This window comes from Phocoena sinus, chromosome 13 (assembly GCF_008692025.1).
Source record: "Phocoena sinus isolate mPhoSin1 chromosome 13, mPhoSin1.pri, whole genome shotgun sequence".
Lineage (NCBI taxonomy): Eukaryota > Metazoa > Chordata > Mammalia > Artiodactyla > Phocoenidae > Phocoena > Phocoena sinus.
Genome location: NC_045775.1, coordinates 84,774,337 through 84,801,660, shown reverse-complemented (window position 1 = coordinate 84,801,660; position 27,324 = coordinate 84,774,337). Strand labels below are relative to the sequence as shown.

Genomic DNA, 27,324 nt, shown 5'->3' with positions numbered 1-27,324 from the left:
GAGAGATGTTTAAAAGCATAACAAGGTCAGAATTGTGGCTTTTGAAGACAGTGTTTCCGTTCTGGCAATGTTCATTGACTCCCCTCCTGAAGGACAGGGATGTCAGCGTTCTCATCCCTCCCCTGCTTCCCCAGGCTCTCATTTTTTTTTTTTCCTAACATCTTTATTGGAGTATAATTGCTTTACAATGGTGTGTTAGTTTCTGCTTTATAACAAAATGAATCAGCTATATGTATACATATATCCCCATACCCCCTCCCTCTTGTATCTCCCTCCCACCCTCCCTATCTCTCCCCTCTAGGTGGTCACAAAGCACCGAGCTGATCTCCCTGTGCTATGCAGCTGCTTCCCACTAGCTACCTATTTTACATTTGGTGGTGTATATATGTCCATTAGGCTCTCATTTTTAAAAGTCTTACTATTCATTGTACGTGGTAATTTCCATTCTCTTCTGTAACCACACTTTCCACCATTATTTGGCTCAGTTCTCTATGTAAATTGATTTAATGCTTCCATCAGGTACAGCTTTCCCAGCACAGAGTCTTTTATTTTGGTTCCTGTCTTAATTGGCTATATTCCTGTTTTCTTCTCCTAATAACATCTCACATTTGCAAGTGTTTGTGCCTTGCTTTTGAACTCGAATGACACCTTGGCTGGGTCTGATGGGCTCTGGCCAGACTCTGGAGCTTGGTGGCCATAACTTCGGGGTCTTTCAGTATTTAAGTGGCAAAGGGAGAAATCTCAGGCTGGTCTGATTCCTGCCCCCGCCCTTGTGGGTGATGTGCTTTTTGTGGGGATAACTTTTTTATCACTGAAGTTCAGTAGCATTAGTCCCTTTAGGAACTTGGTTATAACCTGTTACTCCCTTGAGCATATACCATGTTACATTTTTCTGCAACTCCACGTGCTCTTCCAGGACACAGATTGATTTCTCTTTTTTTAATTTTTGGCTGCGTTGGGTCTTCATTGCTGTGCGTAGGCTTTCTCTAGTTGCGGCGAGCAGGGGCTTCTCTTCTTTGCGGTGCGTGGGCTTCTCATTGTAGTGGCTTCTCTTGTTGCGGAGCACGGGCTCTAGGCGCGTGGGCTTCAGTAGTTGTGGCACGCGGGCTCTGTAGTTGTGGCTCACGGGCTCTAGAGCCTAGGCTCAGTAGTTGTGGCGCACGGGCTTAGTTGCTCCGCGGCATGTGGGATCTTGCCAGACCAGAGCTCGAACCCGTGTCCTCTGCATTGGCAGGTGGATTCTTAACCACTGCGCCACCAGGGAAGCCCCAGATTGATTTCTTTAGTCATGTAAGGAAACGTTCTTTTTGTTTGTTTTTTATTTGTCTTTTTCGTTTTTGTTTTGCGGTACATGGGCCTTTCACTGTCGCAGCCTCTCTTATTGCGGAGCACAGGCTCCAGACACGCAGGCTCAATAGTTGTGGCTCACGGGCCCAGTTGCTCCACAGCATGTGGGATCCTCCCAGACCAGGGCTCGAACCCGTGTCCCCTGCATTAGCAGGCAGATTCTCAACCACTGCACCCCAGGGAAGCCCAATATGGTGTTTTTTTAAATTAAGGCATGTACATTGTTTGTTAGTTTATTTTTTCATCTCCTCATGTCTTCTATTACTTAATAGGTCTTCTTTTTAAATTAATTATCTATTTTATACATATTAGTATATATATATATATGTCAATTGACATATTGACATATATATATGTCAATCCCATCTCCCAATTCATCCCCCCTTCCCCCGCTTGTAGAGAACATGTAGATGTTCTCTACATCTGTGTCTCTATTTCTGCCTTGCTAACAGTTTCATCTGTACCATTTTTCTAGATTCCACATATATGCATTAACACGCGATATTTGTTTTTCTATTTCTGACTTACTTCACTCTGTTTGACAGTCTCTAGGTCCATCCATGTCTCTACAAATGACCCAGTTTCGTTCCTTTTTATGGCTGAGTAATAATTGTATGTGTGTACCACATCTTCTTTGTCCATTCGTCTGTCGATGGGCATTTAGGTTGCTTCCATGATCTGGCTACTGTAAATAGTGCTGCAGTGAACATTGGGGTGCATGTATCTTTTTGAATTATGGTTTTCTCAGGGTATATGCCCAGGAGTGGGATTGCTGGATCTATTTTTAGTTTTTTAAGGAACCTCCATACTGTTCTCCATAGTGGCTGTATCACTTAACATTCCCACCAACAGTGCAAGAGGGTTCCCTTTCCTCCACACCCTCTCCAGCATTTGTTGTTTGTGGATTTTCTGATGATGCCCATTCTGACTGGTGTGAGGTGATACCTCACTGCAGTTTTGATTTGCATTTCTCTAATAATTAGTGATGTTGAGCAGCTTTTCATGTGCTTCGTGGCCATCTGTATGTTTTCTTTGGAGAAGTGTCTAGGTTTTCTGCTCACTTTTTGATTGGGTTGTTTGTTTTTTTTAATATTGAGCTGCATGAGCTGTTTATATATTTTGGAGATTAATCCTTTGTTAATTCATTTGCAAATATTTTCTCCCATTCTGAGGGTTGTCGTTTCATCTTGTTTATGGTTTCCTTTGCTGTGCAAAAGCTTTGAAGTTTCATTAGGTCCCATTTGTTTATTTTTGTTTCTATTTCCATTACTCTAGGAGGTGAGTCAAAAAAGGTCTTGCTGTGATTTATGTCAGAGTGTTCTCCCTATATTTTCCTCTAAGAGTTTTATAGTGTCTGGTCTTACACTTAGGTCTTTAATCCACTTTTTTTTTTTGTAATAAACTTATTTATTTTGGCTTCGTTGGGTCTTTGCTGCTGCACATGGGCTTTCTTTAGTTGCGGCGAGCGGGGGCCACTCTTCGTTGCATTGGACAGGCTTCTCATTGCGGTGGCTTCTCTTGTGGAGCATGGGCTCTAGGCATGTGGGCTTCAGTAGTCGTGACACACAGGCTCAGTAGCTGTGGCTCGTGGGCTCTAGAGCGCAGACTCAGTAGTTGTGGTGCATGGGCTTAGTTACTCCGCGGCATGTGGGATCTTCCCGGACCAGGGCTCAAACCCATGTCCCCTGCATTGGCAGGCAGATTCTTAACCACTGCGCCACCCGGGAAGTCCCTAGATCTTTAATCCATTTTGAGTTTATTTTTGTGTATGGTGTTAGGGAGTGTTCTAATTTCATTCTTTTACATGTAGCTGTCCAGTTTTCCCAGCACCACTTATTGAAGAGACTGTCTTTTCTCCATTGTATATCCTTGCCTCCTTTGTGATAGATTAGTTGACCATAAGTGCATGGGTTTATCTCTGGGCTTTCTATCCTGTTTCACTGATCTATATTTCTGTTGTAGTATTATTTCTGTAGTATTATTTCTATTATATTTCTGTTGTAGGCTTTGTAGTATAGTCTGAAGACAGGGAGTCTGATTCCTCCAGCTCCCTTTCTTTCCCTCAAGATTGCTTTGGCTATTTGGGGTCTTTTGTGTCTCCATCCAAATTTTAAGATTTTTTTGTTCTAGTTCTGTAAAAAATGCCATTGGTAATTTGATAGGGATTGCACTGAATCTGTAGATTGCTTTGGGTAGTATAGTCATTTTCACAGTATTGATTTTTCTAATCCAAGAACATGGTATATCTCTCCATCTGTTCATGTCATCGTTGAGTTCTTTTATCAGTGTCTTATAGTTTTCTGAGTACAGGTCTTTTACCTCCTTAGGTAGGTTTATTCCTAGGTATTTTATTCTTTCTGTTGTAGTGGGGAATGGGATTGTTTCCTTAATTTCTCTTTCAGATTTTTCATTGTTCGTGTATAGCAATGCAAGAGATATCTGTGCATTAATTTTATATCCTGCAACCTTAGCAAATTCATTGTTTAGCTCTAGTAGTTTGCTGGTGGCACCTTTAGGATTCTCTATATATAGTATCATGTCATCTGCAAACAGTGACAGTTTTACTTCTTCTTTTCCAATTTGTATTCCTTTTATTTCTTTTTCTTCTCTGATTGCCGTGGCTGGGACTTCCAAAGCTGTGTTGAATAATAGTGGTGAGAGTGGACATCCTTGTCTTGTTCCTGATCTTACAGGAAATGCTTTCAGTTTTTCACCATTGATAATGATGTTTGCTGTGGGTTTGTCATGTATGGCCTTTATTATGTCGAGGTAGGCTCCCTCTGTGCCCACTTTCTGGAGAGTTTTTATCATAAATGGGTGTTGAATTTTGTCAAAAGCTTTTCCTGCAGCTATTGAGATGATCGTATGGTTTTTATTCTTCAGTTGGTTAATATGGTGTATCACATTGATTGATTTGCATATATTGAAGAATCCTTGCATCCCAGGGATAAATCCCACTTGATCATGGTGTATGATCCTTTTAATGTGTTGTTGGATTCTGTTTGCTAGTATTTTGTTGAAAATTTTTACATCTATATTCATCAGTGATATTGGTCTGTAATTTTCTTTTTTTGTAGTATCTTTGTCTGGTTTGGTATCAGGGTGATGGTGGCCTCATAGAATGAGTTTGGGAGTGTTCCTTCCTCTGCAGTTTTTTGGAAGAGTTTGAGAAGGATGGGTGTTAGCTCTTCTCTAAATGTTTGATAGAATTCACCTGTGAAGCCATCCGGTCCTGGACTTTTGTTTGTTGGAGGCGTTTTAATCAAAGTTTCAATTTCATTACTTGTGATTGGTCTGTTCATATTTTCTGTTTCTTCCTGGTTCAGTCTTGGAAGGTGATACATTTCTAAGCATTTGTCCATTGCTTCCAGGTTGTCCATTTTATTGGCATAGAGTTGCTTGTAGTAGTCTCTTACGATGCTTTGTATTTCTGCAGTGTCTGTTGTAACTTCTCCTTTTTCATTTCTAATTTTATTGATTGGAGTCCTCTCCCTCTTTTTGTTGATGAGTCTGGCTAAAGGTTTATCAATTTTGTTTATCCTTTCAAAGAACCAGCTTTTAGTTTTATTGATCTTTACTATTGTTTCTTTGTTTCTATTTCATTTATTTCTGCTCTGATCTTTATGATATCTTTCCTTCTACTAACTTTAGGTTTTGTTTGTTCTTCTTTTTCTAGTTCCTTTAGGTCTAAGGTTAGATTGTTTGAGATTTTTCTTGTTTCTTGGGGTAGGATTGTATTGCTATAAACTTCCTTCTTAGAATTGCTTTTGCTGCATCCCATAGGTTTTGGATCGTAGTATTTTCTTTGTCATTTGTCTCCTGGTATTTTCTGTTTTCCTCTTTGATTTCTTCAGTGATCTCTTGGTTATTTAGTAACATATTGTTTAGCCTCCGTGTGTTTGTGTTTTTTACGTTTTTTCCCCTGTAATTGATTTCTAATCTCATAGCGTTGTGGTCGGGAAAGATGCTTGATATGATTTCAGTTTTCTTAAATTTACTGAGGCTTGATTTGTGACCCAAGATGTGATCTATCCTGGAGAATGTTCTATGTGCACTTGAGAAGAAATCTGTTTTCGGATGGAATGTCCTGTAAATATCAATTAAATCTATCTGGTCTGTTGTGTCATTTAAAGCTTGTGTTTCCTTATTAATTTTGTCTGGTTGATCTGTCCGTTGGTGTAAGTGAAGTGTTAAAATCCCTTTCTATTATTATGTTACTGTCGATTTTCTCTTTTATAGCTGTACCATTTGCCTTATATATTGAGGTGTTCCTGTGTTGGGTGCATATATATTTATAGTTGTTATATCTTCTTCTTGGATTGGTCTCTTGATCATTATGTAGTATTCTTCCTTTTCTCTTGTAACATTCTTTATTTTAAAGTCTATTTTATCTGATATGAGTATTGCTACTCCAGCTTTCTTTTGATTTCCATTTGCATGGAATATCTTTTTCCATCCCCTCACTTTCAGTCTGTATGTGTCCCTAGGTCTGAAGTGGGTCTCTCGTAGACAGCATATTATGGGTCTTGTTTTTGTATCCATTCAGTGAGCCTTTGTCTTTTGGTTGGAGCACTTAATCCAGTTATATTTAAGGTAATTATTGATATGTATGTTCCTATTACCATTTTCTTAATTGTTTTGGGTTTGTTTTTGTAGGTCCTTTTCTTCTCTTGTGTTTCCGACTTAGAGAAGTTCCTTTAGCATTTGTTGTAGAGCTGGTTTAGTGGTTCTGAATTCTCTTAGCTTTTGCTTGTCTGTAAAGCTTTTGATTTCTCCATTCAGTCTGAATGAGGTCCTTGCCGGGTAGAGTCATCTTGGTTGTAGATTCTTCCCTTTCATCACTTTAAATATATCATACCTCTCCCTTCTGGCTTGTAGAGTTTCTGCTGAGAAATCAGCTGTTAACCCTATGGGAGTTCCCTTGTATGTTATTTGTTGTTTTTCCCTTGTTGCTTTTGATAACTTTTCTTTGTCTTTAATTTTTGTCAGTTTGATTACTATGTGTCTTGGCGTGTTTCTCCTTGGGTTTATCCTGCCTGGCACTCTCTGCACTTCCTTCACTTGGGTGGCTATTTCCTTTTCCATGTTATAATCTCTTCAGATATTTTCTCAGGTCCTTTCCCTCTCTCTTCTCCTTCCAGGACCCCTGTAATGCGAATGTTGGTGCATTTAATGTCGTCCCAGAGCTCTCTTAGGCTGTCTTCATTTCTTTTTTCTTTATTTTGTTCCACAGCAGTGATTTCCACCATTCTGTCTTCCAGGTCACTTATTCGTTCTTCTGCCTCAGTTATTCTGCTATTGATTCCTTCTAGTGTAGTTTTCATTTCAGTTACTGCATTGGTCATCTCTGTTTGTTTGTTCTTTAATTCTTCTAGGTCTTTGTTAAACATTTCTTGCATCTTCTTGATCTTTGCCTCCATTCTTTTTCTGAGGTCCTGGTTCACCTTCACTATCATTATTCTGAATTCTTTTTCCGGGGCCTTTTTTTTTTTTTTTTTTGCAGTACGCGGGCCTCTCACTGTTGTGGCCTCTCCCGTTGCGGAGCACAGGCTCCGGACGCGCAGGCTCAGCGGCCATGGTTCACGGGCCCAGCCGCTCCGCGGCATGTGAGATCTTCCCGGACCGGGGCACGAACCCGTGTCCCCTGCATCGGCAGGTGGACTCTCAACCACTGTGCCACCAGGGAAGCCCCTGAATTCTTTTTCTGGAAGGTTGCCTATCTCCACTTCATTTAGTTGTTTTTCTGGTGTTTTATCTTGTTCCTTCATCCGGTACATAGTCCTCTGCCTTTTCATTTTGTTTATCTTTCTGTGCATGTGGTTTTGCTTCCACAGGCTGCAGAATTGTAGTTCTTCTTTCTGCTGTCTGTCCTCTGGTGGATGAGGCTATCTAAGAGGCTTGAGCAAGCTTCCTGCTGGGAGGGACTGGTGGTGGGTAGAGCTGGGTGTTGCTCTGGTGGGCAGAGTTCAGTAAAACTTTAATAGGCTTGTCTGCTGATGGGTGGGGCTGAGTTCCCTCCCTGTTGGTTGGTTGGCCTGAGGTGACCCAGGATTGGAGCCTACCCAGCTCTTTGGTGGGGCTAATGGCGACTCTGGGAGGGCTCACACCAAGGAGTACTTCCCAGAACTTCTGCTGCCAGTGTCCTTGTCCCCGCAGTGAGCCACAGCTGCCCCCCCTCGCCTCTGCAGGAGACCCTCCAACACTAGCAGGTAGGTCGGGTTCAATCTCCTGTGGCATCACTGCTCCCTCCCCTTGGGATCTGATGTGTGCAGTACTTTGTGTGTGCCCTCCAGGAGTGGAGTCTCTGTTTCTCCCAGTTCTGTCGAAGTCCTGCAGTCAAATCCCACTAGCCTTCAAAGTCTGATTCTCTGGGAATTCCTCCTCCCGTTGCCAGACCCCTGGGTTGGGAAGCCTGACATGAGGCTCAGAACCTTCCCTCCAGTGGGTGAACTTCTGTGGTATAATTGTTTTCCAATTTGTGAGTCACCCACCTAGCGGTTGTGGGATTTGATTTGATTGTGATCACGCCCCTCCTACCATCTCACTGGGCGTCTCCTTTGTCTTTGGATGTGGGGTATCTTTTCTGGCGAGTTCCAGTGTCTTCCTGTCGATGACTGTTCAGCAATTAGTTGTGATTCCGGTGCTCTTGCAAGAGGGAGTGAGCACACGTCCTACTCTGCCATCTTGAACCAATATCCATTGTTTATGTAGACGTAATGCTATTGCACGCTTAACAGACTCTAGGATAGTGTAGACATAACTTTTATAGGCCCCGGAAAATCAAAACCTTTTTCGACTCGCTTTATTGTGCTATCTGCTTTATTGCAGCGGTCTGAACCCAGCCCACCGCATCTCTGGGGTGTGCCCGTAATAAGGAATTGTTGCATCCAGTGGATGTACATTTATAAGACCTTTGATATGTATATTGCCCAACTGCCTTCTGTAAAGTCTGCAGCAGCTAACACTGAATCCCCACCACCCCTGGCAGTGTCGTTGTTCTCAGCAGATTTAATTCTTGGGCCATTCTTTCTGTTGAACCAAGATCTGCTTCCTTGAACCATAAAAAGAATGAAATAAAGCCACTTGCATCAACATGGATGGACCTAGAGATTATCATACTAAATGCAGTAAGCCATACAAAGACAAATATATGATAGTGCCTACATGTGGAATCTAAAAGAATGATACAAATGAACTTATTTACAAAACAGAAACAGACTCACAGACATAGAAAACAAACTTATGGTTACCAAGGGGGAAAGGGGGGTTGGGCGGGATAAATTGGGAGTTTGGGATTAACATATACACACTACTATATATAAAATAGATAAGCAACAAGGACCTACTATAATGCACAGGGAACTACATTCAATTATCTTGTAATAACCTATAAGGGAAAAGAATCTGAAAAGAATAGATCCACACATAATATGTATAACTGGATCACTTTGCTGTATACTTGAAATTAACACAACATTGTAAGTCAACTAGACGCCACTTAGAAAATAAATTAAAAAGATCTGCTTCCTTTGGTTTCCACTTGAGTAGGCGCTTGCCTTGGACGTGACCCATGGCTGGTCTGCAGATGCTTCATTTTCCTCTGTCCTCTTGCCCACAGAAGGTCCGAGTAGGCAATTGTTCGTTCCAGTGCCTCTTTTCTTGGGTTAGGGCAGAGAGGATGGGAAAGCGATTTGTGTCTCAGGCTTGTGGTATTGATTTAGGTACTTAGCCCTCTTCTGGGAGTCACTTGGCCATCTTGCACAGTGATATTGACTCACCACATTTAATATTTTTATTGTGTCTTGAGCATTGAGAAAGGCTCCCTGCCCAGGGTTTTGCATCTCAGATAAAGCACAAACAGGAGCTGTAGGAAAGCCCTGGGCGGCACCAGGACGTGGTAGGAACAGGAAGCGTGGCCCACGGGAACGATTTATATCTTCACTTGTCTCTGGCTGCTCACGCGGCAGTATGGGGAGAATTTCCATGATAACTTTTTCTGTTTCTTTTTAAGCAGAGGTGGAAGAGCTGGGGGGATAATTTCGTGGGTGAACGTGATTATTATTTGGCAACAGAGATCTGTGGGTGGCTGTGGTGGGAAGGAGAGAGAAGTTGCTATTACTAGTATTTTGTTAACTTACATGGACCAAAGAATCCCAAGGCTTTATAAAAGGGAAACATTAGTAGAGCTGAGTACTGGAAGGACTCAAGGGCCAGAACGGAGGAGGCCGTTTGAAGGTTTCCCTTTTATTTAAATGCTTACCTGCCTCATGAAAATCAAAGTTTTCTCAGAGTCGTGCTCACTACTGACCCTCCAGTGCCCAGGGCAGAGCCTGGAGTGTGGTCAGCTCAGTAAATAGCGTGGGTGAATGAGGGGTAAAGTATGCAAGAGAAGGTCAAGGGCTCAGCAGTCAAGACTTCTGTTTGTAAGAAAGGGAAGGAAGGTGGTGCGTGTGATCACAGATAAGACTTCATGGGCCCTTTCTGAGAAACCAGGGCCAGGGATAGCCCAGGGCTATCTGAGTCTGAGCTCTGTAACCAGCCACCAGGACCACTGAACAGTAGAAGAACTTGCAAAACCGGGGGTCTTACTTGCTTTCTTTAAAAAAATAAAATAAATTTTTTTTTATTGTGGTGAAATATAAGATTGACCAGCTTAACCATTTTTTTCTTTCTTTTTCTTTTCCATTACGGTTTACTATAGGATATTGAATATAAATCCCTGTGTTATACAGTAGAACCTTGTTGTTTATCTGCTAATCCCAGACTCCTGATCCATCCCTCCTCTACCCTCCTCACCCTTGGCAACCACAAGTCTGCTCTCTGTGTCTGTGAGTCTGCTTCTGTTTTGTAAATCAGTTCATTTTTATCATTTTGTTAGATTCCACATACAAGCACTATATGATATTTGTCTTTCTCTGGCTTACCTCACTTAGTATGATAATCTCTAGGTCCATCCGTGTTGCTGCAAATGGCACTATTGCAATTTTTTATGGCTGAGTAATATTCCGTGGTATAAATGTACCACGTCTTTATCCATTCATCTGTCGCTGGACACTTAGGTTGCTTCCACGTCCTGGCTGTTGTGAATAGTCCAGCTTAACCGTTTTTAAGTGCACAGTTCAGAGGCATTAAGCGCATTCATACTGTTGTGCTACCATCGCCACCATCCAGCTCTAGAATTTTCACCTTCACACATGGAAACTCTGTACCCGTTAAACACTGACTCCCCATTCCTCCCTCCCCCAGACCCTGAAAACCACTCTCTGCTTCCTGTCTCTCTGATCTTGATGACCTTAAGAGCCTCCTGTAAGTGGAATCTTGCAGTGTTCGCCCTCTTGTGGCTGGCTTATCTCACTTAGCATAATGTCCTCAAGGTTCAGCCATGTCAGAAGCTGGAGACAAATTAGGAAATAATATGCAAATGATTAAAAAGGCCAAAAAAAAAAAAAAGGTTCATCCATGTCATGGCGTGTGTCAGAATTTCTTTCCTTTTAAGGCTGAATAATGTGTGTCTGCTTTCTTTTTGAAATCAGATAGGCAGTGATTGGTTCACGAGTAGGAACCAAGTGCACGGTGTGTAGAACCAGGAAAGGAGACTCCTAGGAGGCAGCCCCTAGTCAGGGACAGGAGGGGAGGGGAAAAGAGCAGGGAGAGGGGATCAGGGACGGGGCTCCAGCCTGCAGGGGGCTCGGCCTTTGACTGAGTTGACACCTAGGCTGCAAAGAGCTCGGAACAGGACGCTGTCGCCGTTTCTCTGTGTCTGGTGGCCTCGGCTGTGCTTAGGCCTGCAGTCGAGTCCAGGCCGTGCCACGCTGCGAGTTACTGATGTGTTATTTCGTGTTCCTGTTGGTAGGGGATTCTCACAGCTGTTTGCTCTGTTATCCACACATACATTTTATTCTTGACCGTGGCCCCAAACAGTGAGCTAGTTGTTTTTTCTTTGCCTGCTTTTAGGGAGCAGAGAATACTGAGGCAAGGCTCTGGATTATCTGCCTGGACTATTGCAGGAGTTGAATTCATCATGCAGTAATTTGAGTCCTTGTCATGTCAGTTCATTGAGATGGGGGGTGGGCTGTCTTTTCTGGTTATAGACGGAGGACTTGCCGTGCTTAGAGGCAACCAGGGTGGTGTCCTGCAAAGAACATGGCCAAGAGAGCAGAAGCTTCAGGAGAAGATCAAAAAATCTTTTTTTTTAAAGAAGCACATATATATATATATATATATTTTTTTTTTTTTTTTTAATAAATTTATTTATTTATTTTTGGCTGCATTGGGTCTTTGTTGCTGTGCGCGGCCTTTCTCTGGTTGCAGTGAGCGGGGGCTACTCTTCTGCACCACCAGAGAAATCCAAGCTCATAACATCTTTATCCAGGTGGCCTTTTAATAATGCTCATGTCCTTATGGTCTGCGTTTGGACTCCAGAGTCATTTTGCCCGGCTAGTTTTGTGAATGTTTATTATGACAGTGTCATGCAAGGTTTTAGTGTTCCTAGCAAGGTGGTCTGTCCCTGGTCTTGAGTGAAATGAGGGAGAGCAGGAAAACAGGAAAAAAAAAAAAAAGGAGCCAAATGCTAGCAGGTGAGAGTGATGCCGTGACAAGCGGAGTGTGGATTTCCTGCGGACCAGGGGGAGATACAGCCTGGACGGGCAGAAGCACATCTGCATCTTGGGAGCAGGTACGTGTGTAGTTCGAATAAAACTTTGTTAATATTTTAGATTTGGAAAATGAAAACACATGATTTTGAAATTTCAAGGGCCGTTGAAGGAAGCTGTGATAGTTTTGCTAACAACGTGTGGGATATGTTTTTTAAAAAGTGAGAATCACAGGAGTTATGCTTTCCAGTTTAAAAAATCCCTTCCTTTCCTGTACTTTCCTTGTCTGAGCCTCTCAGCAATGTGTAAGGAATTATTGGCCCTGGAGAGGGAAGAAGCAACATCCAGCTTCCTCATGACTTGCCAGGGGCACATCTTGCATCAGGGGGACCTCCCTGGTGGCCCAGGTGAGGGTTCTTACAGAACGTTCTGTCAGACTGTTCTTTCTGCTGTGTCATCCCTTATCTCTGTCCTTGACCGTGGCTGGTGCTTTAGTTTCTTGTTTTCTGCATCACTGTTTGCTTTGTCTTTGGAGAGAGAGTTTTCTTATGGGAGGAAATGTTCCAGGGTGGATCAGATTATTGTCTTGGTGACCTTTGTGCCAGGGCAGCAAAGGAAGTGCCAGCCAGATCCTTTTTCAAGAACAGAACTTGCTGTGCACTTCAGGGAAAGTCTGGGAGGTAGCCCTGCAGGAGGAAAGTTAGAACGTCTTTGTGAGCACTTCCTAAGGTCACGCAGTATGAGTGGTCACACTTGTTTTTGGTTCCTTGGGATTCGTCAGAACAACACTGGCTGGCATTTTCCACGTGGATTTACACTTGGAAGTTACGGAGGGGGACCGTGGTTGACGTTTCTTTTCTATTAGGATGTTTCCATCACCAGGCTCTTAATTGTTTTCAATAAAGTAATTTTTCAGTAATTAAACTCACTGAAGGTGTTCTTGCATTAGCGATGGTGCTTATAGTTACTTAAAAAGCAGGCAAGTGCTGAGTCTAACTTTCAGACTTAGTGACTTTGAAGGTCAAAAGTCATTTTTGTAAAATGCTTTTAAACTGGGGAGATTGTTGGAGACCCCAAGGTCTGAGTTTTCTCTGTTGCAGTAGTCCCTTTTCTGAAACATATGGAAATAGCAAATCACTGTGTTGTGTGATAGGAACTAACAGTGTTGTAGGTCAGTTATACTTCAAAAACAAACTCATAGAAAAAGAGACCAGATTTGTGGTTATCGAAGGTAGGGGGAGGTGGAGAGGAGAGGGAGTTGGATGAAGGGGGTCAAAAAGTACAAACTTCCAGTTATAAGATAAATAAGTACTAGGGATGTAACGTACAACGTGATAAATATAATTAACATTACTGTATGTTATATATGAAATATCATTGTATATGATAATATATGAAATGTATATAAAAATATATAAATAGATGAAAGTTTTTAAGACAGTAAATCCTGAGTTCTCATTAAAAGGAAAAAATTTTTTTTTCTATTTCTTGAATTTTGTGTTTGTGTGAGATGAAGGATGTACACTAAAACTCATTGTGATAATCATTTCATGACGTATGTAAGTCAGATAATTATTGCTGTGCACCTTAAGTTTATACAGTGCTTTATGTCAGTTATATCTCAATAAAACTGGGAGGAAAAAAATCGCCCCTTTTCTCCCTCTTGTAATAATCCTTATGCGTAGTCTCTCCTTACCTTACAAATCCCGATTTGTTTTTTTTATTTGACATGCTTCAGAATAAATATGACCTAAACAAAAACATAAAGTTTGAAAGCTGGGAATCAAACTTTAGTATCTTACGGGTTGCCTCACTTCTGCACAGAGCATGGCTTCTTTGACAAAAGAAACCATCTGGAGGGGATCTTAGCAAACATTCTGTTCCGTCCCTTCCATTTTAGAAGGTGAGAGAGTGACTAACGCAGCTGGGTTTCAGAACAGTGACTTTTTACTGATTGACTCCTTAGCCGTCAGTGGATGAAGGCAGAGCGTCAGAGTGGAAGCGTCCTGACTCACGTGGTGTCCAGAGCCCTTCTTCCCTGCTGTACTTGTGGGTCTGGGTGTGTCCTCATCCTCAGGTCATGCTGACTTCCATGACTGAAACTGTCGCCGTCCCTCACTTCTCTGACATCTGCTAGAACCTTGCATGCTCGAGTGGCCCTGGGCTGGGGAGTGATCTGTATTTAAAAAATAAGAAGGAGGAGGGCTTCCCTGGTGGCGCAGTGGTTGAGAGTCCGCCTGCCGATGCAGGGGACGCGGGTTCGTGCCCCGGTCCGGGAAGATCCCACATGCCGCGGAGCGGCTGGGCCCGTGAGCCATGGCCGCTGAGCCTGCGCGTCCGGAGCCTGTGCTCCGCAAAGGGAGAGGCCACAGCAGTGAGAGGCCCGCGTACTGCAAAAAAAAAAAAACAAAAACAAACTAAAAATAAGAAGGAAATTCAGGGAGTGTGAAATTCTGTGCCCCATGTTCTTATCCTGCTTTCACTTCTGACTTTACAACATGTTCACATAGGTGGAGGTTAATCATCCAGGTTTATGCCTTATTTAAAAAAATCGAAGTATAGTTGATTTACAGGGATTCGGGTGTACAGCAGAGTAATTCAGTTAATACATATATATATATATTCTTTTTCAGATTCTTTTCCATTATAGGTTATTACAAGATATTGAATATAGTTCCCTGTGCTGTACAGTAGGTCCTTGTTGCTTATCTGTTTTATACATAGTAGTGTGTATCTACTAATCCCAAATTCCTAATTTACCTCCCCCCCCCTTCCCCTTCTGGTAACTGTAAGTTTGTTTTCTATGTCTGTGAGTCTGTTTCTGTTTTGTAAATAAGTTCATTTGTATCATTTTTTTAGATTCCACATATAAGTGTTAACATATGATATTTGTCTTTCTCTGACTTACTTCACTTAGAATAATAATCTCTAGATCCACCCATGTTGCTGCAAATGGCATCATTTCATTCTTTTTTATGGCTGAGTAGTATTCCATTATGTATATACACTGCATCTTCTTTATCCATTCATCTGTTGATGGATGCTTAGATTGTTTCCATGTCTTGGCTATTGTAAGTAGTGCTGCTATGAACATAGGGGTGCATGTATCTTTTTGGATTATGGTTTTCTCTGGATATATACCCAGGAGTGGGATTGCTGGGTCGTGTGGTAGTTCTTTTAGTTTTTTAAGGAACCTCCATACTGTTTTCCATAGTGGCTGCACCAATTTACATTTCCACCAACAATGTAGGACGGTTCCCTTTTTTCCACACTCTCTCCAGCATTATTATTTGTAGACTTTTTGATGATGTCCATTCTGACCAGTGTGAGGTGGTACCTCGTTGTAGTTTTCTCTAATAGTTAGCAATGGTGAGCATCTTTTCACGTGCCTGTTGGCCTTCTGTATGTCTTCTTTGGAGAAATGTCTATTTAAGTATTCTGCCATGCCTTTTCCGTTAAGAACATTAGAAAATTTTTTTCACTATGAAGATTTTCAAACGTACCTCAAAGTAGTGAGGACGGTGTAATGAAATCCTCCTGGGTCCTTACGCAGGTACGTTAGGATCAAGGTTTTGCCCACCTTGCTTTATCTCTTACTCTCTGAGTCTTTTTTCCGCCACTAATGTATTTTAAAGCAAATCCTAGAAGTTGTGCTATTTCGCCCCTACATATTTTAGTGAACATCTCTGAATCCAGGGCCATTCTTTGTCACTGCAGTAGCATCATTAAGCTGCTAGAGGTAACCGGACTCCTTGCTGTCACTTGCACTTGGTGCAGACGTGGGCTTCTGGCTGCTTCAAGATCCTTCATGGATCCGGTTGTTTTCATCCACGTTCAACCAGAAACACACCACTCATTTGATTGTGTGTGGCTTATGTCTTTTTTAGTCAAGAAAGTCTCCATCCTTCCACTCCCACCCTACTGTTTTCCCCCAAGTCATTGACTTGGTGAAGAAACCGGGTCAGTTTTTATGCAGAATGTCCCGCTGGTACACTTGTCTGTTTCCTTCCTCAAGGTATCATCTCACCCATTACTTGGTTCCTCATATTTCCTGAAAACTGGACAGTAATGACAAAGGTTCAGTTGAATCCCGTTGTGTAAAGAAGAATACTGAACAGGTGGTTGGCCTATATCCTGCCTGGGGGTCATGTATCCTCTGGTGTCTGACTCTTAGTGATGCTTATATTAGTTGATAAGCTCAGGTGACAGCTTCCATTGCATTCACCCCCTGTCAACCTTTCATCTAATGGTTTTACCCATTTCGATATTGCCTGAATAATTTTTCTCTACATACTGCAAAGTGGTGATTTTCTAATTTGATAAGTACTTTCACAGCTATCACCTTGAGCTTGTCTGTAAAGAACTTTACCTTATCACCTAGGGCTGTCTGCTCACCCTGAGAACATTTAGGAAAGGGAGGGAGAGAATGCTCACTTTTGCCTTTTAGTTGCCTGTGGTTTGTGTAAGTAGTTGGTGCCCTGGTTGTCTGCAGTGGTGACAAGTGAGTTATTTTTGGTCTTGTTTCAGTTTTCTTTTCTCTTTTCCTTCCTCCCTCCCTTTTGAGTATCATTTCAAAGTCCCTGTTCCCCACTCCCAACACTTTATTATGAAAATTTCCAAACATGCAGAGAAGTTGAAAGGATTGTACAGTGAACACTCTAAGCCCGGGGTGTTTATACGTTCACTGTGTTTCAGTTAATTGCTGTCCTTTTCGATACTCAGATCATGCCACCTTCTGCCTACAAGAACCCCTTCCTCTGCCTTCTGTGACTTTCGTCTCACTCTCATTCATCTTTGAGTGATTCCTTGCTCTCGGCCAATAAGATGTTAAGTGTTTATCTTGTGCACTTCCTGCCTCCTATCTGGAATCAGCCATTCCTCCAAGTAGCCCTGGTTCCTTTGTGTGGGTCATGGTATTTAGGGACCACAGTCTGGGGTGTGGGGTTGCTCATCGTTACTGGGCTGTCATTGCCTCTAAGGCTCTTCCAATAGGTATGAGCTAAGAAGTATGTGAAAGAAAAGAAAAAAGAGGTATGAAAAAGAAAAATAAATCATGAGTTCATACTTAGCTTTCTAATTCGGCTGTAAAACTACGTAGTTATAATTTAACTTTGATATTATGTATGTTTATCTCCTCTTATTCACTGACAATCTTGGTTTCTAACAATATTCACGTAATTGTTCTCTATTGTACATGCATGCAAACATATTGTCTCTAAATAATATCAATACTGCTATTAAGAGTAAGAGTAGTGGACTTCCCTGGTGGTCCAGTGGTTAACACTCTGTGCTTCCAATGCAGGGGGGGCTTGGGTTTGATCCCTGGTTGGGGAACTAAGGTCCCCCATGATGTGTGGTGCAGCCAAAAGATTAAAGAAAAAAATGATATAAAAAAAGAATGAGTAGTGAAAGAGAGTAAAGTTTTTGCAGCTCTATTTGGCCTTAGAATATATTTAACTATGGAGGTATAGTCAAAACACTGTTTAAAACAGTTATTTTCTCTTGGTAATTATTTTAATAACCTAATAAAGTTAATTTTTAATTGTTAGGGATATTTTTTCCCTTATTGATTTGACTCAAAAAATACAAAACACTTTCATGATTAATCAAATTTATAAAATCTATAAAAACAAAATATTTGTAGAGAAGCCATCCTTCCCCCCCACGCCCACTTTCTTTTTCACAAAGGTCACATATATTCTGCTCTATGCCTTGCCTTTTTTATGTATCAGCATATCCTGGAAATCATTCCACATCAGAGAGGAGAGATATTCATCCTCCTCCTTTTTTTCTTTCTCCCGCTCTTTCGTTTTCTTTCTTTGATTGCCTAGAAGTACCATAGTTTATTTAACCTATTCTCTACTGATGGGTATTTCTGTTGTTTTCAGACTTTACCATGACAAAAATGCCCCAATGAATAACCTGGTAGATTCCTAGAGGTGGGATTGTTGCATCAAAGTGTTAATTAGATATTATTAAATTCCCTTCTCTCCATTGGCATGGTATTATTTTTTTAAATTCCAATCAGCAATGGATGAAAATGCCTGTTTTCCCAGACTTGTCATCAGATCTATTGTCAAATTTTTGGAATTTTGCCAGCCTGATAGGTGAGACATGGTGTATTTCCATAGTTTTAATTTGCATTCCTTTTGTTTTGAGGAAGTTGAACATCTTTCATGTTTAAGGACCATCTTCAGAAACTCTTTATTCCTATCATTTGCCTAGTTTTTTATTGGGTGCTTCTTTTTTCTCCTCAACTTTTAGGTGCTGTCTGTATATTAGGAATTTTAGCCCTTTATTTGAGGTGTGAAATTACAAAATCTTTCCCCGGTTTGTCATGTAGTGGGATTTAGCATGCCTTTCTTTTATACTTCGTGATTTTGAGTTATGGTTGGAAGGTTTTCTCATTCCTGAGTTACTCAGGAATCCACTCATGTTTTCTTCAATTACTTGTAAATTAATTTTCTTTCAGTACTTTAAAACTGTTGTTCCATGTCTTCTGGCTTGCATCGTTTCTGATAGGAAGTCTACTATCATTCTTATCTTTGTTCCACTATAAATATTGTGTTTTTTTCCTTCTTTATCACTGGTTTTCACTAGTTTGCTTATGGTGTGATTTCCTGTAATTTTCTTTAAAGGTTTTTCCACTTGGTGTTCGTTGAGAATCTTGAATCTGTGGGTTTATAGTGTTCATCAGACTTGAAAACAATTTCAACCATTATTTCTTCAAAAAAGTTTTTCGGTTCTCGCTTTGGTAGCACATATACTTAAACAACATTTTTTTCCTGCTCTCTGGTTCCCCTACCCCGCTTTTCCTGGGACCTCAGTTACACAGATTTCAAGCTGCTTGTTATTGTCCCGCAGTTCACTGATGCTCTGTCCTTTCTGTTTTGTTCATCCTGTTTCTTCTGTTTTTCATTTCAGAGTTTTTCTCGCTATCAAATGCCCTTTTCTCTGCAATGTCCAATTTCCTTTTAATCGTATCAGTATATTTTTGATTTCAGACACTGTTTTTCATCCCTAAAAGTTTGATTTGGAATTTTTTTAATGTCTTCCATTTAGCTCCTCACCATCCTCTTGCTTTCCTCCACTTTTTGAACACATGGAGTGTATTTATAACAGCTGTTGTATGTCTTTGTCTTTTAATCTGCTTCATATCTGATTCTGTTTCTATTGATTGATTTTTGTTTTGTTTACGTAGGTCAAACTTTCCTACATCTCTGCTACCATCCCTGCTTCTATTTCTGAAAAGTGTTTCTAATGGCACTAGAACAAGGACATTTTAATGACTATTTCAATTATAAATTAAAAATCTATTTTACTTTCAGTGTCAAGGAAGTTGAGTTTGTTTTTCACTTATCGCAAATAATTTTAGGGACTCATTCTAATTTGAAGGCAAAAAAGGATAAATTATGTAAAAAGAAAGGTTTAGAATTTATTTTCTTAAGCTATATAGTGAGAAGTATACACAGGTTTAAAAAAAAGCATGATGATATGATGTTGATATTCAACTTTTACATGTTCCTGTAAAGATACTGCTTCAGACAATATAGATTAGATGTTAGAGTATCCACTTGAAGAATGCGAGATTTCGGAAAATTAAAACTTTGGTCCAACCCTTTCCCCTGTCATTTGTAATTTTTACTAGATTCTTTGCCTCAGTGTTTCTCTGTGTAGGATGAGTGTTGAGTGGAATTTAGGAATGACACTGCCTTGACTGTTAAACTTTTAATTAGTCCTTTTGTGGTCTGTGTGGCTTTTAGTCCAGGCATTTAGACAGAAGCCTTTTAGTGTTTGGACAGTAGAGAAACGTTGACTATTGCAAAGGAACAGATCTGAAGGATGCACATGCAATGCCCATGTCATTGTAAAGTAGGATCTAGGTATCTGGAGAAGATACTTAATTCAATTGGATATTTACTATGCAGAAAGAAACAGTTGCTTTTTAAAACTGAAGCTGGGATCAAGTTATGTATGACTGTTTTCCGTGCAGAAGCTGTAAGTATAGACAATGAGATGCTTGTTTTATTTCCTGAAAATACCTCTGGGGCAAACCTAAGATAATAAATACTGTGTGTGAGTTTCAAAGTGACTCAGCTGTTGGGAGCTGCCCCCCGCCCCACCCTACTCCCCAGGCTCCAGTCTCCACCGTGAGTTACAGAAAGAGCCAGAAGAACAGGCCTCAAGGTAGGCTCTTGTCTGCGCTTCAGATTTCTCACCTAGGAGGTGGAAATAACAATACCTATCTTGTGATGCGTTTCATGAAGATGAACAAGGTTAAGTGTACAACATACCTAACAAGATGCCTGGCTTCAGAAAATGTCCTGTGCCTGCACCTCTGGCAGTCCTTTCTTAGACCATCAAGTTGGTTATTTATAAATCCAGCAGTGTGGTTTGTCTTGTGGTCATAACTGATGTTTCTAATACTGTATTTTAGTCTTGCATTGCCATTTACAGATTTGATTGTTGACTTCTTGTGTGGGTAATGTGTAAGATCCACTGAACTTGAATTTTCTTAGAAAAGAGAGAAGTCTTTTTCAGCAAAAATTAGGGGCCTTAATGAAACAAAGTACCGATGTAATTTTGCTAATTGGACTTCTGTTACAATCCACAGTAAGCCTATACATTTTGGTTTTAGAAAGCTGTATTAACCTGCTAGGGCTGCCTTAACAAAATACAGCAGACTAGATGGCTTAAAGAACAGAAATTTATTTTCTCACAGTTCTGGAGTCTGGAAGTCTAAGGTCAAGGTGCCAGCAGGGTTGGTTTCTCCTGAGGCCTCTCTCCTTGGTGTGCAGACGGCTGCCCTCTTGCTGGGTCCTCACATGCTGCATCCCTGGTGTTTCTTCCTCTTCTTACAGGGACACCAGTCCTATAACGATCCCTGCCCCATGACCTAATTTAACCTTAGTTACTTCCTTAGAGGCCCTAATCTTCAAATATGGTCACATTGGGGGTTAGGGCTTCATCATATGAGTTTGGGGGGACCCAACTCAGGCCATAACAGTTCTCCTCCATCTTGGCTTTGGAACGCCCACAGCAGAAGCAGTGGGAATATTGCTGTAGTGTTGAGTCGATGTGTAGCCTTTTTATCATTCTGTCCCTTCAATGGATGACAAATTCTCACTTTCTTATTTTCTCCTCTTTACATTTTTCACCACTTATATGTCTGTAATGTGGCTTTCCAACATTTTGACCGTGACCCACAGACAGAAATGTATTTACGAGTGTGTGCATAACTAACGAGTATTTCATGAGTCAGTCATTGCCCTTAGAAAGTGGCATGTATTTTCTAAATATTTCATTTTTTAAAAAACAGCTGTTTTCTGGTGGGCTGCTTCATGTAGCTGAGAAACATGGCTGCCATGTGGGTTCAGAGCTTCAGTGTGTCATATATGTTACGTGACTTTCCTTTCTAGTCCTTTGAGTCATTGGTGTGCAGTCGGCTTGCACTGATTTACGGTATTTTTGAAGCCCATCATAAGACTTCCCTGCAGAGGAAATTATAGTTCGGAAAATTTCCCTGCCATTTGGCAACTTTCGTAGGAAGTAGAAGACAGTCGAGTGGGAAAGTTCCATCACGGTGATTGTCTTTGCTGGGAGAGGCACACAGCCGTGTCAGATTCAGGACAGGGCGACGGGTTTCATTACAACCTCCCGTAACTGCGGCTCAGTGATCGATTTTACTCGTGTGTTGATTTTCTCTCTCAAGGTGTGAGCTTACTTTTGTTCTAGAATGGTTTTCCCCTATTTTAAGGCTTCTCCCCAGGAGGTAGAAGAATTTCTTTTTTTTTTTTGCGGTACGCGGGCCTCTCACTGCTGGGGCCTCTCCCGTCGCGGAGCACAGGCTCCGGACGCGCAGGCTCAGCGGCCATGGCTCACGGGCCCAGCCACTCCGCGGCATGTGGGATCCTCCCGGACCGGGGCACGAACCCGCGTCCCCTGCATCGGCAGGCGGACTCTCAACCGCTGCGCCACCAGGGAAGCCCTAGAAGAATTTCTTAAAGGATAAAAGTCAAGTTTTTGGATGATGTGACCTCAGGTCTTAATTCCACATGATATACTGTGGTGGGGCTTGGTTGGAATTTTATTCACAGCGTCTGTAGTTAGCAGGTGGAGAAGACACACGTGGTTTCACAGCTACCTGTTGGCCCTATGAGCTTAGGAACAGGATCAATGAAAAGCTGTCTCATGTCATCCAGGAAGACGCCCTCAGGAAAATGTGATGGCGGGGAGAGTGCGTGCTCTACGTGCAAGCACAAAGTAGTTTTTTTAGTGTCAAGCCCTAGGAACTACTGGACTGAACTACTGGACTGGATTATGTAAGTGTTACTTGAAAATTAAAATGCAGCTTCTATGGGAGGACCCCAGGGCACTTCAAGGTCATAGAGAATGAGCTCACACCCTGGTTTGCCTTTTACTCGTTACAAGTGACCTTGGAGATGTATCTGAGGCCCGCTTCCTCACTCAGCCTTCATTTCACATCAGTGAGACCACGCCTGGGACAGAAAGGTCACAGAGTGAGTCCTGTCCCCTCTCTGTTCCTCCTCAGTCCTCCAAGTCTTTTTTTTTTTTGGTAAATTAGGAAGTATATGAAAACATACAGCAAAAGATTGAAGGCCAGTACGGATATTCTTTTTTCCATGTATTCCTTGCCCTTTTTTTAAAAAAAAAATTCCGACCAGTTGGTTTCATTATGATGCATAATAAAGGATAACGATCTATGGATGGGGGAGGGATAAATTAGGAGTTTGGGATTAACATATACACACTACTATATATAAAATAGATAATCAACAAGGACCTACTGTACAGCACAGGGAACTCTACTAAATACTCTGTATAACCTATATGAGAAAAGAATCTGAAAAAGAATGGATATATGTATATGTATAACTGAATCCCTTTGCTGTATACCTGAAACTAACACAACATTGTAAATCAACTATACTCCAATATAAAATAAAAGTTAAATTAAAAAAAAAAAGATCTAGAGAGAGGAAACCTTAAAGTGCCAGAGAAGAGCAGAGAGCTGCCCACCCCAAGGAGCCTGTGCAAATTTATTGGCTTCAGTGGCCCAGAGACTCTCTCCTGAGATGAATTGTGTGATGTGCTGTCCCTCCACCCACCCTGCAAAGAAACCATTGCTGACCAACGAGATTTAGGGGGTGTCCTGGTGACTGACACTTATATAGCTGCCACCCGAGGACACTGAACGTGCAAGGAGAATTAAGCCAGAGGCAGGTAAATTAGATGCCCACCTCAGCCACATCAGTGCTGAATGTGAGGAGCAGACAGTGTGGGTCCTCAGTTCAGGGGGACATTGTTTGGAAACTTCAAGAGAGCCCTGCTGTGGAGCCTGGAAACTTGTGGTGTGAGGCTGTTGTTTCAAAATGATCTCTCCCTCCCATAAGAGGGGTAGGGAGCCTGAAGGGCCAGGGGCTTCCTGAGACTGCAGGGGCCTCCTAGGTGGATGGGAAGTAGATAGAGTTCGTGGCCACTTACCCCAAGTGGGTTGCCTCTTGGGTTTATGATCCCAAAAGAGCAAGACGGGAGGTAGGACTCATGGAGAGCTGGGTAGGGTCACTGGTTGTTATGGACTGAATGGTGTCCCCCTCAACTCCCCAAATTCAAATGTTGAAGCCCTCACCCCCAATGTGGTGGTATTTGGAGGTGGGACCTTTGGGAGGTGATTAGGTTCAGATGAGATAATGAGGGTGGGGCCACCCTGATGGGATTAGTGCCCTTATCAGAAGGACGAGAAGTCTGCTCTAGTGATGACCAAAGGACATTGCTTTGGCAATGCCATGCCTAAAAATGGGAGAATACAGGGAAATAAATACCATTGGTTTAAACTCTCATTTTTCCTTATGAGGAAAAATGAGAGTTCTCTTAGATTCTTCTTTTTACTCCTTCCCAAAGTGCCCATCAGAACAATAGTCCAGTACGGATGTTCTCCATACTCACCCCAAATCCACAGGTCCAAGGTGAGTTCTCTGGCATTTCTATGTGGGGGGTATTTATAAGGTCCTCACATACATTCACACTCTGGGGAGAGCAATGCTGCAGGTAACAGAGAGAGAGAGAAAGCTCAGAGGTAGCATAATGCATGTCTGGCTTCTCTGTAAGTGGTACTTGACTCTGTTGGTCGTTATGCCTCTCATGTTGGCTAGATTATTCTGCACTGTTGCTTGTCTGCCAGCCCTTTGAGGTTAGAGTATCTTCGGCTTCCCACTTGGGAAACCCGGCCCTCCTAGCCGGGCATTCACCTATTTCCACACTAGACATACCTGATGTACACATGCTTCTTCTTGTGCAGGACCGTGCTTGCTTCAAGTCATGGACTTGATCAAACCTCTGTCACACCACTTGGAGCTGGCACAGTCCCCGTGCCAAGGTGCCCATGTCCAGTGGGGAGGTCTGGGAGGAAATAATGACAACTAAGATGTCTAAGCTTTTTGGTAACAATGTTGCTTAATGCTTCACTAATAGGTTGATTGTGTTTTTAGTTGCCTTTGAAAGAAATTAACTTACTAGGTACTATTTAATGTTTCTGTGGTTTTGTTTTAACATGTACAATAAAACCTCTTTTTATATCTGTTTTAAGGGATTTTTAAATAAAAGATATGAAGTACAGATTGATAAACCTGGAAATGTCCTAGTGGCAATGCCCTTGGGCCACTGGCAGAGCCATCTCAAGAGGTCTTCTCTCTGTGAACTTGGGCTGAGGTCCCTTTTGAGGGACCCTCATTCTTACGGGGTAAATTCTGTGAGAATGTTCAGAATTGGTCACCCTGGGGCTTGTTTCTCCTGGAATGGCTGTATGATTATAGATGTTTGTCACTTGAGTGGAGGTGGTCAGAATTCCACGCGTTAGTGAGACTGGCAGGACGCCCACAGAGAGGTCCCGGGGATGACTCGTCTGGTTGGCTGGCCCATCCGTGTGGCAGAGGGATGGGTGTTCCCAAACCCCAATGCTGCGGTGACTGGGACCAGGGCCCTGGTGGAGGGTGCCTGCCTTGTCAGCCAGCAAGCTGGGATGTGAGAAGCCGGAATGTTTTAATAACATAAATGCAGGACTCGTATTTGGAAAGTGAGTTCATATTCTAAGAATTGCTTTTGTCTCTTAATCTCTGTGTCTTTTTCTGTTGTAACCCAGGTGCCACGTTAGAGGAAATAAACCAGCACTGGGACTGGCTGGAGCAAAATCTCCTCCACACCTTGTCCGTCTTTGATAATAAAGATGACATTGCCAGTTTTGTCAAAGGGAAGGTGAAGGTAGGTCCCTGGACTGTGATGTTTCTCCCCATTTCCCCATCTTTCTTATCACGTCCTTACAACCTTCTAGACACTACAGCATTTTTAATCATATTCTTTTCCCTTAACAGTGTTCTCCATGATAATTGAACTTCTTGGCTTAATACGTAAAGCAAAATGAGTTTGACTTGCCATCAGTCAAATTTTGCAGAGTCAGTCTGACAAAATTCACCCGAAAAAAAAAAAAAAAAAACCCAACAAAAGCCTCATTCTCAGGCCTGAGGTTTCGTTACCCTTTATAGAAGTGAAGGTCCTTTTTTATCTCAGGGAAAAAAAAAAATGCTAAGGTTCGTGTTTTTGCACAGCAACCATGTTATTTGACCCCCGAAGCTAGTTACTCCCAACTTTTTTTGCAGCTGTGACACCTTGTCCGTCTTTTATTTTGTTGGACCTAGCACCTGCCTCCTTCTGAAAGTGGATATTTTTTCTTAAAATATGTTAAGTGAAGAATTAAAACCAAATACGTTTTGAGAAAAGAGAGGACTATTTGGGGAGGTCTCTACATACCTGCTGTGAGCTGTCTTATGTTAACAGGTCTCACTGCAAAAGCATGATTGGTAACCGGTGCTTTAAAAACCCTCTCCGTGTTGTTCATCGTTGCTTGTTTCTTCTCTATTTCTTCTAGGTCCTTGTTAAATGTTTCTTGCATTTTGTCCATTCTATTTCCAAGATTTTGGATCATCCTTACTATCATTATTCTGAATTCTTTTTCAGGTAGACTGCCCAGAAACTAACACACCATTGTAAAGCAATTATACCCCAATAAAGATGTTAAAAAAAATAATAAAATAAAATGAAATGTCATGTTTTATCAAAAAAAAACAAAACCCCTCTCAGGCAGGGAGAGACGGTTTCTCATTCTAAATTTAACTGTCTTACTAAACACTTTGACACATGAGCCTGTAATATAGTTTTCATCCCTTAGGGTAAAACATCCTAGAGTGTTGTTTTTTCTTCCCAAAAGTGTGCCTTTCCAGCACCCCATGTGCTTTGGCTTTTAGTAAAGGGTCTTAGAGTGAATTCTCGAATTTGAAAGGACAAAACAAGAGCACCTTTTCCATTTGGGGATTGGGGATACTTGTGGGATCAGGTAGAAGACCAGTCTTCTGAGGCCAGGTGGAATGACAGTGTTGTCTGGTGGGGATTAGCAGGTGGGCGTAAGCCCTGGCGGGTCTTGTCCGTCTCGTGTGTTACCACCACAGCCCGGTTCAACTTGGTTCCTTGGGTCAGGCTGCACTGGGGCTTAGCAACAGAAATACCCGGTTCACAGTTATTTTTCACATTGACCCCCTTTTCTTGGTCTCGCATGGGTTGTGGCGGTTCTTTGATTTAGGAGTTTCTCCTCTTAGTTGGGAGCGAGGAAATGCATTTCTGCTGCAGTGGCTTTTAGAAAGCTTCTGTAGGGGAGGGAAAAACTTTTCCTTTACCCTCTTAGGTTCTGTGCCAGGGGCCTGGAAATTAAACTGACAGAAGACAGATTAATGAGAAAAACAGAGTTTATCAGCCTCTGCGGCCCACAGACAGGTAGGAGAAACTCTGTGATGAGTAACTCAAAGGGGTGCTTAGGACTTGGGGCTTGGGCAGCATCGTAACGAAGAGCAGTGCATTTGTAGAGAAGTGAGGAGTCAAAGGAACGGGAGTGCGGCCTTTTAGGGCAGCAAACTGCCGGACACTGGATACTGGAGTGAGACTGACTGCTCCAGTCAGGTTCATCCTGTAGGCTCCTGCTGGTGCCTCTGGAGTTGGTCAGAGTCCAGAGTTGTCTCTGGTGATTCAGAGTCTGAGAGCTGCTTTCCTCTTTCCGGCACAGGATGGGGAGACACCTTTAGAAGTGGGGATTTGTGTCCTGTTTTTAGGTAAATAGTGGGGGAGGGCAGAGAGCTTTTTTGGCATCTGCTGTTTGTCAAGTGTCTTTAGCTCAAAATAATTCTTATGCCAGAGTGGCATATTATGGGGTGGCATATTCTGATCCCTTAACACTTCATAGTGAACATGCCTTTTATTTCCCAGGGAGGCTGCTGGCCTGGAGCAGGGGCTGGGGATTGAGGGGTCTGGCTGGTCGGAGGCT

At 42.1% G+C, this 27,324-nt stretch overlaps 1 protein-coding gene across 1 annotated transcript in view; it reads left to right on the top strand.

The window, feature by feature from the left end:
* Positions 1-27,324, top strand: part of TBC1D8 (TBC1 domain family member 8) — a 125,229-nt gene that overhangs the window by 42,402 nt on the left and 55,503 nt on the right. The window contains 1 exon segment of the mRNA XM_032653018.1: positions 25,099-25,217. Coding sequence (XP_032508909.1) covers positions 25,099-25,217 — 119 coding nt within the window.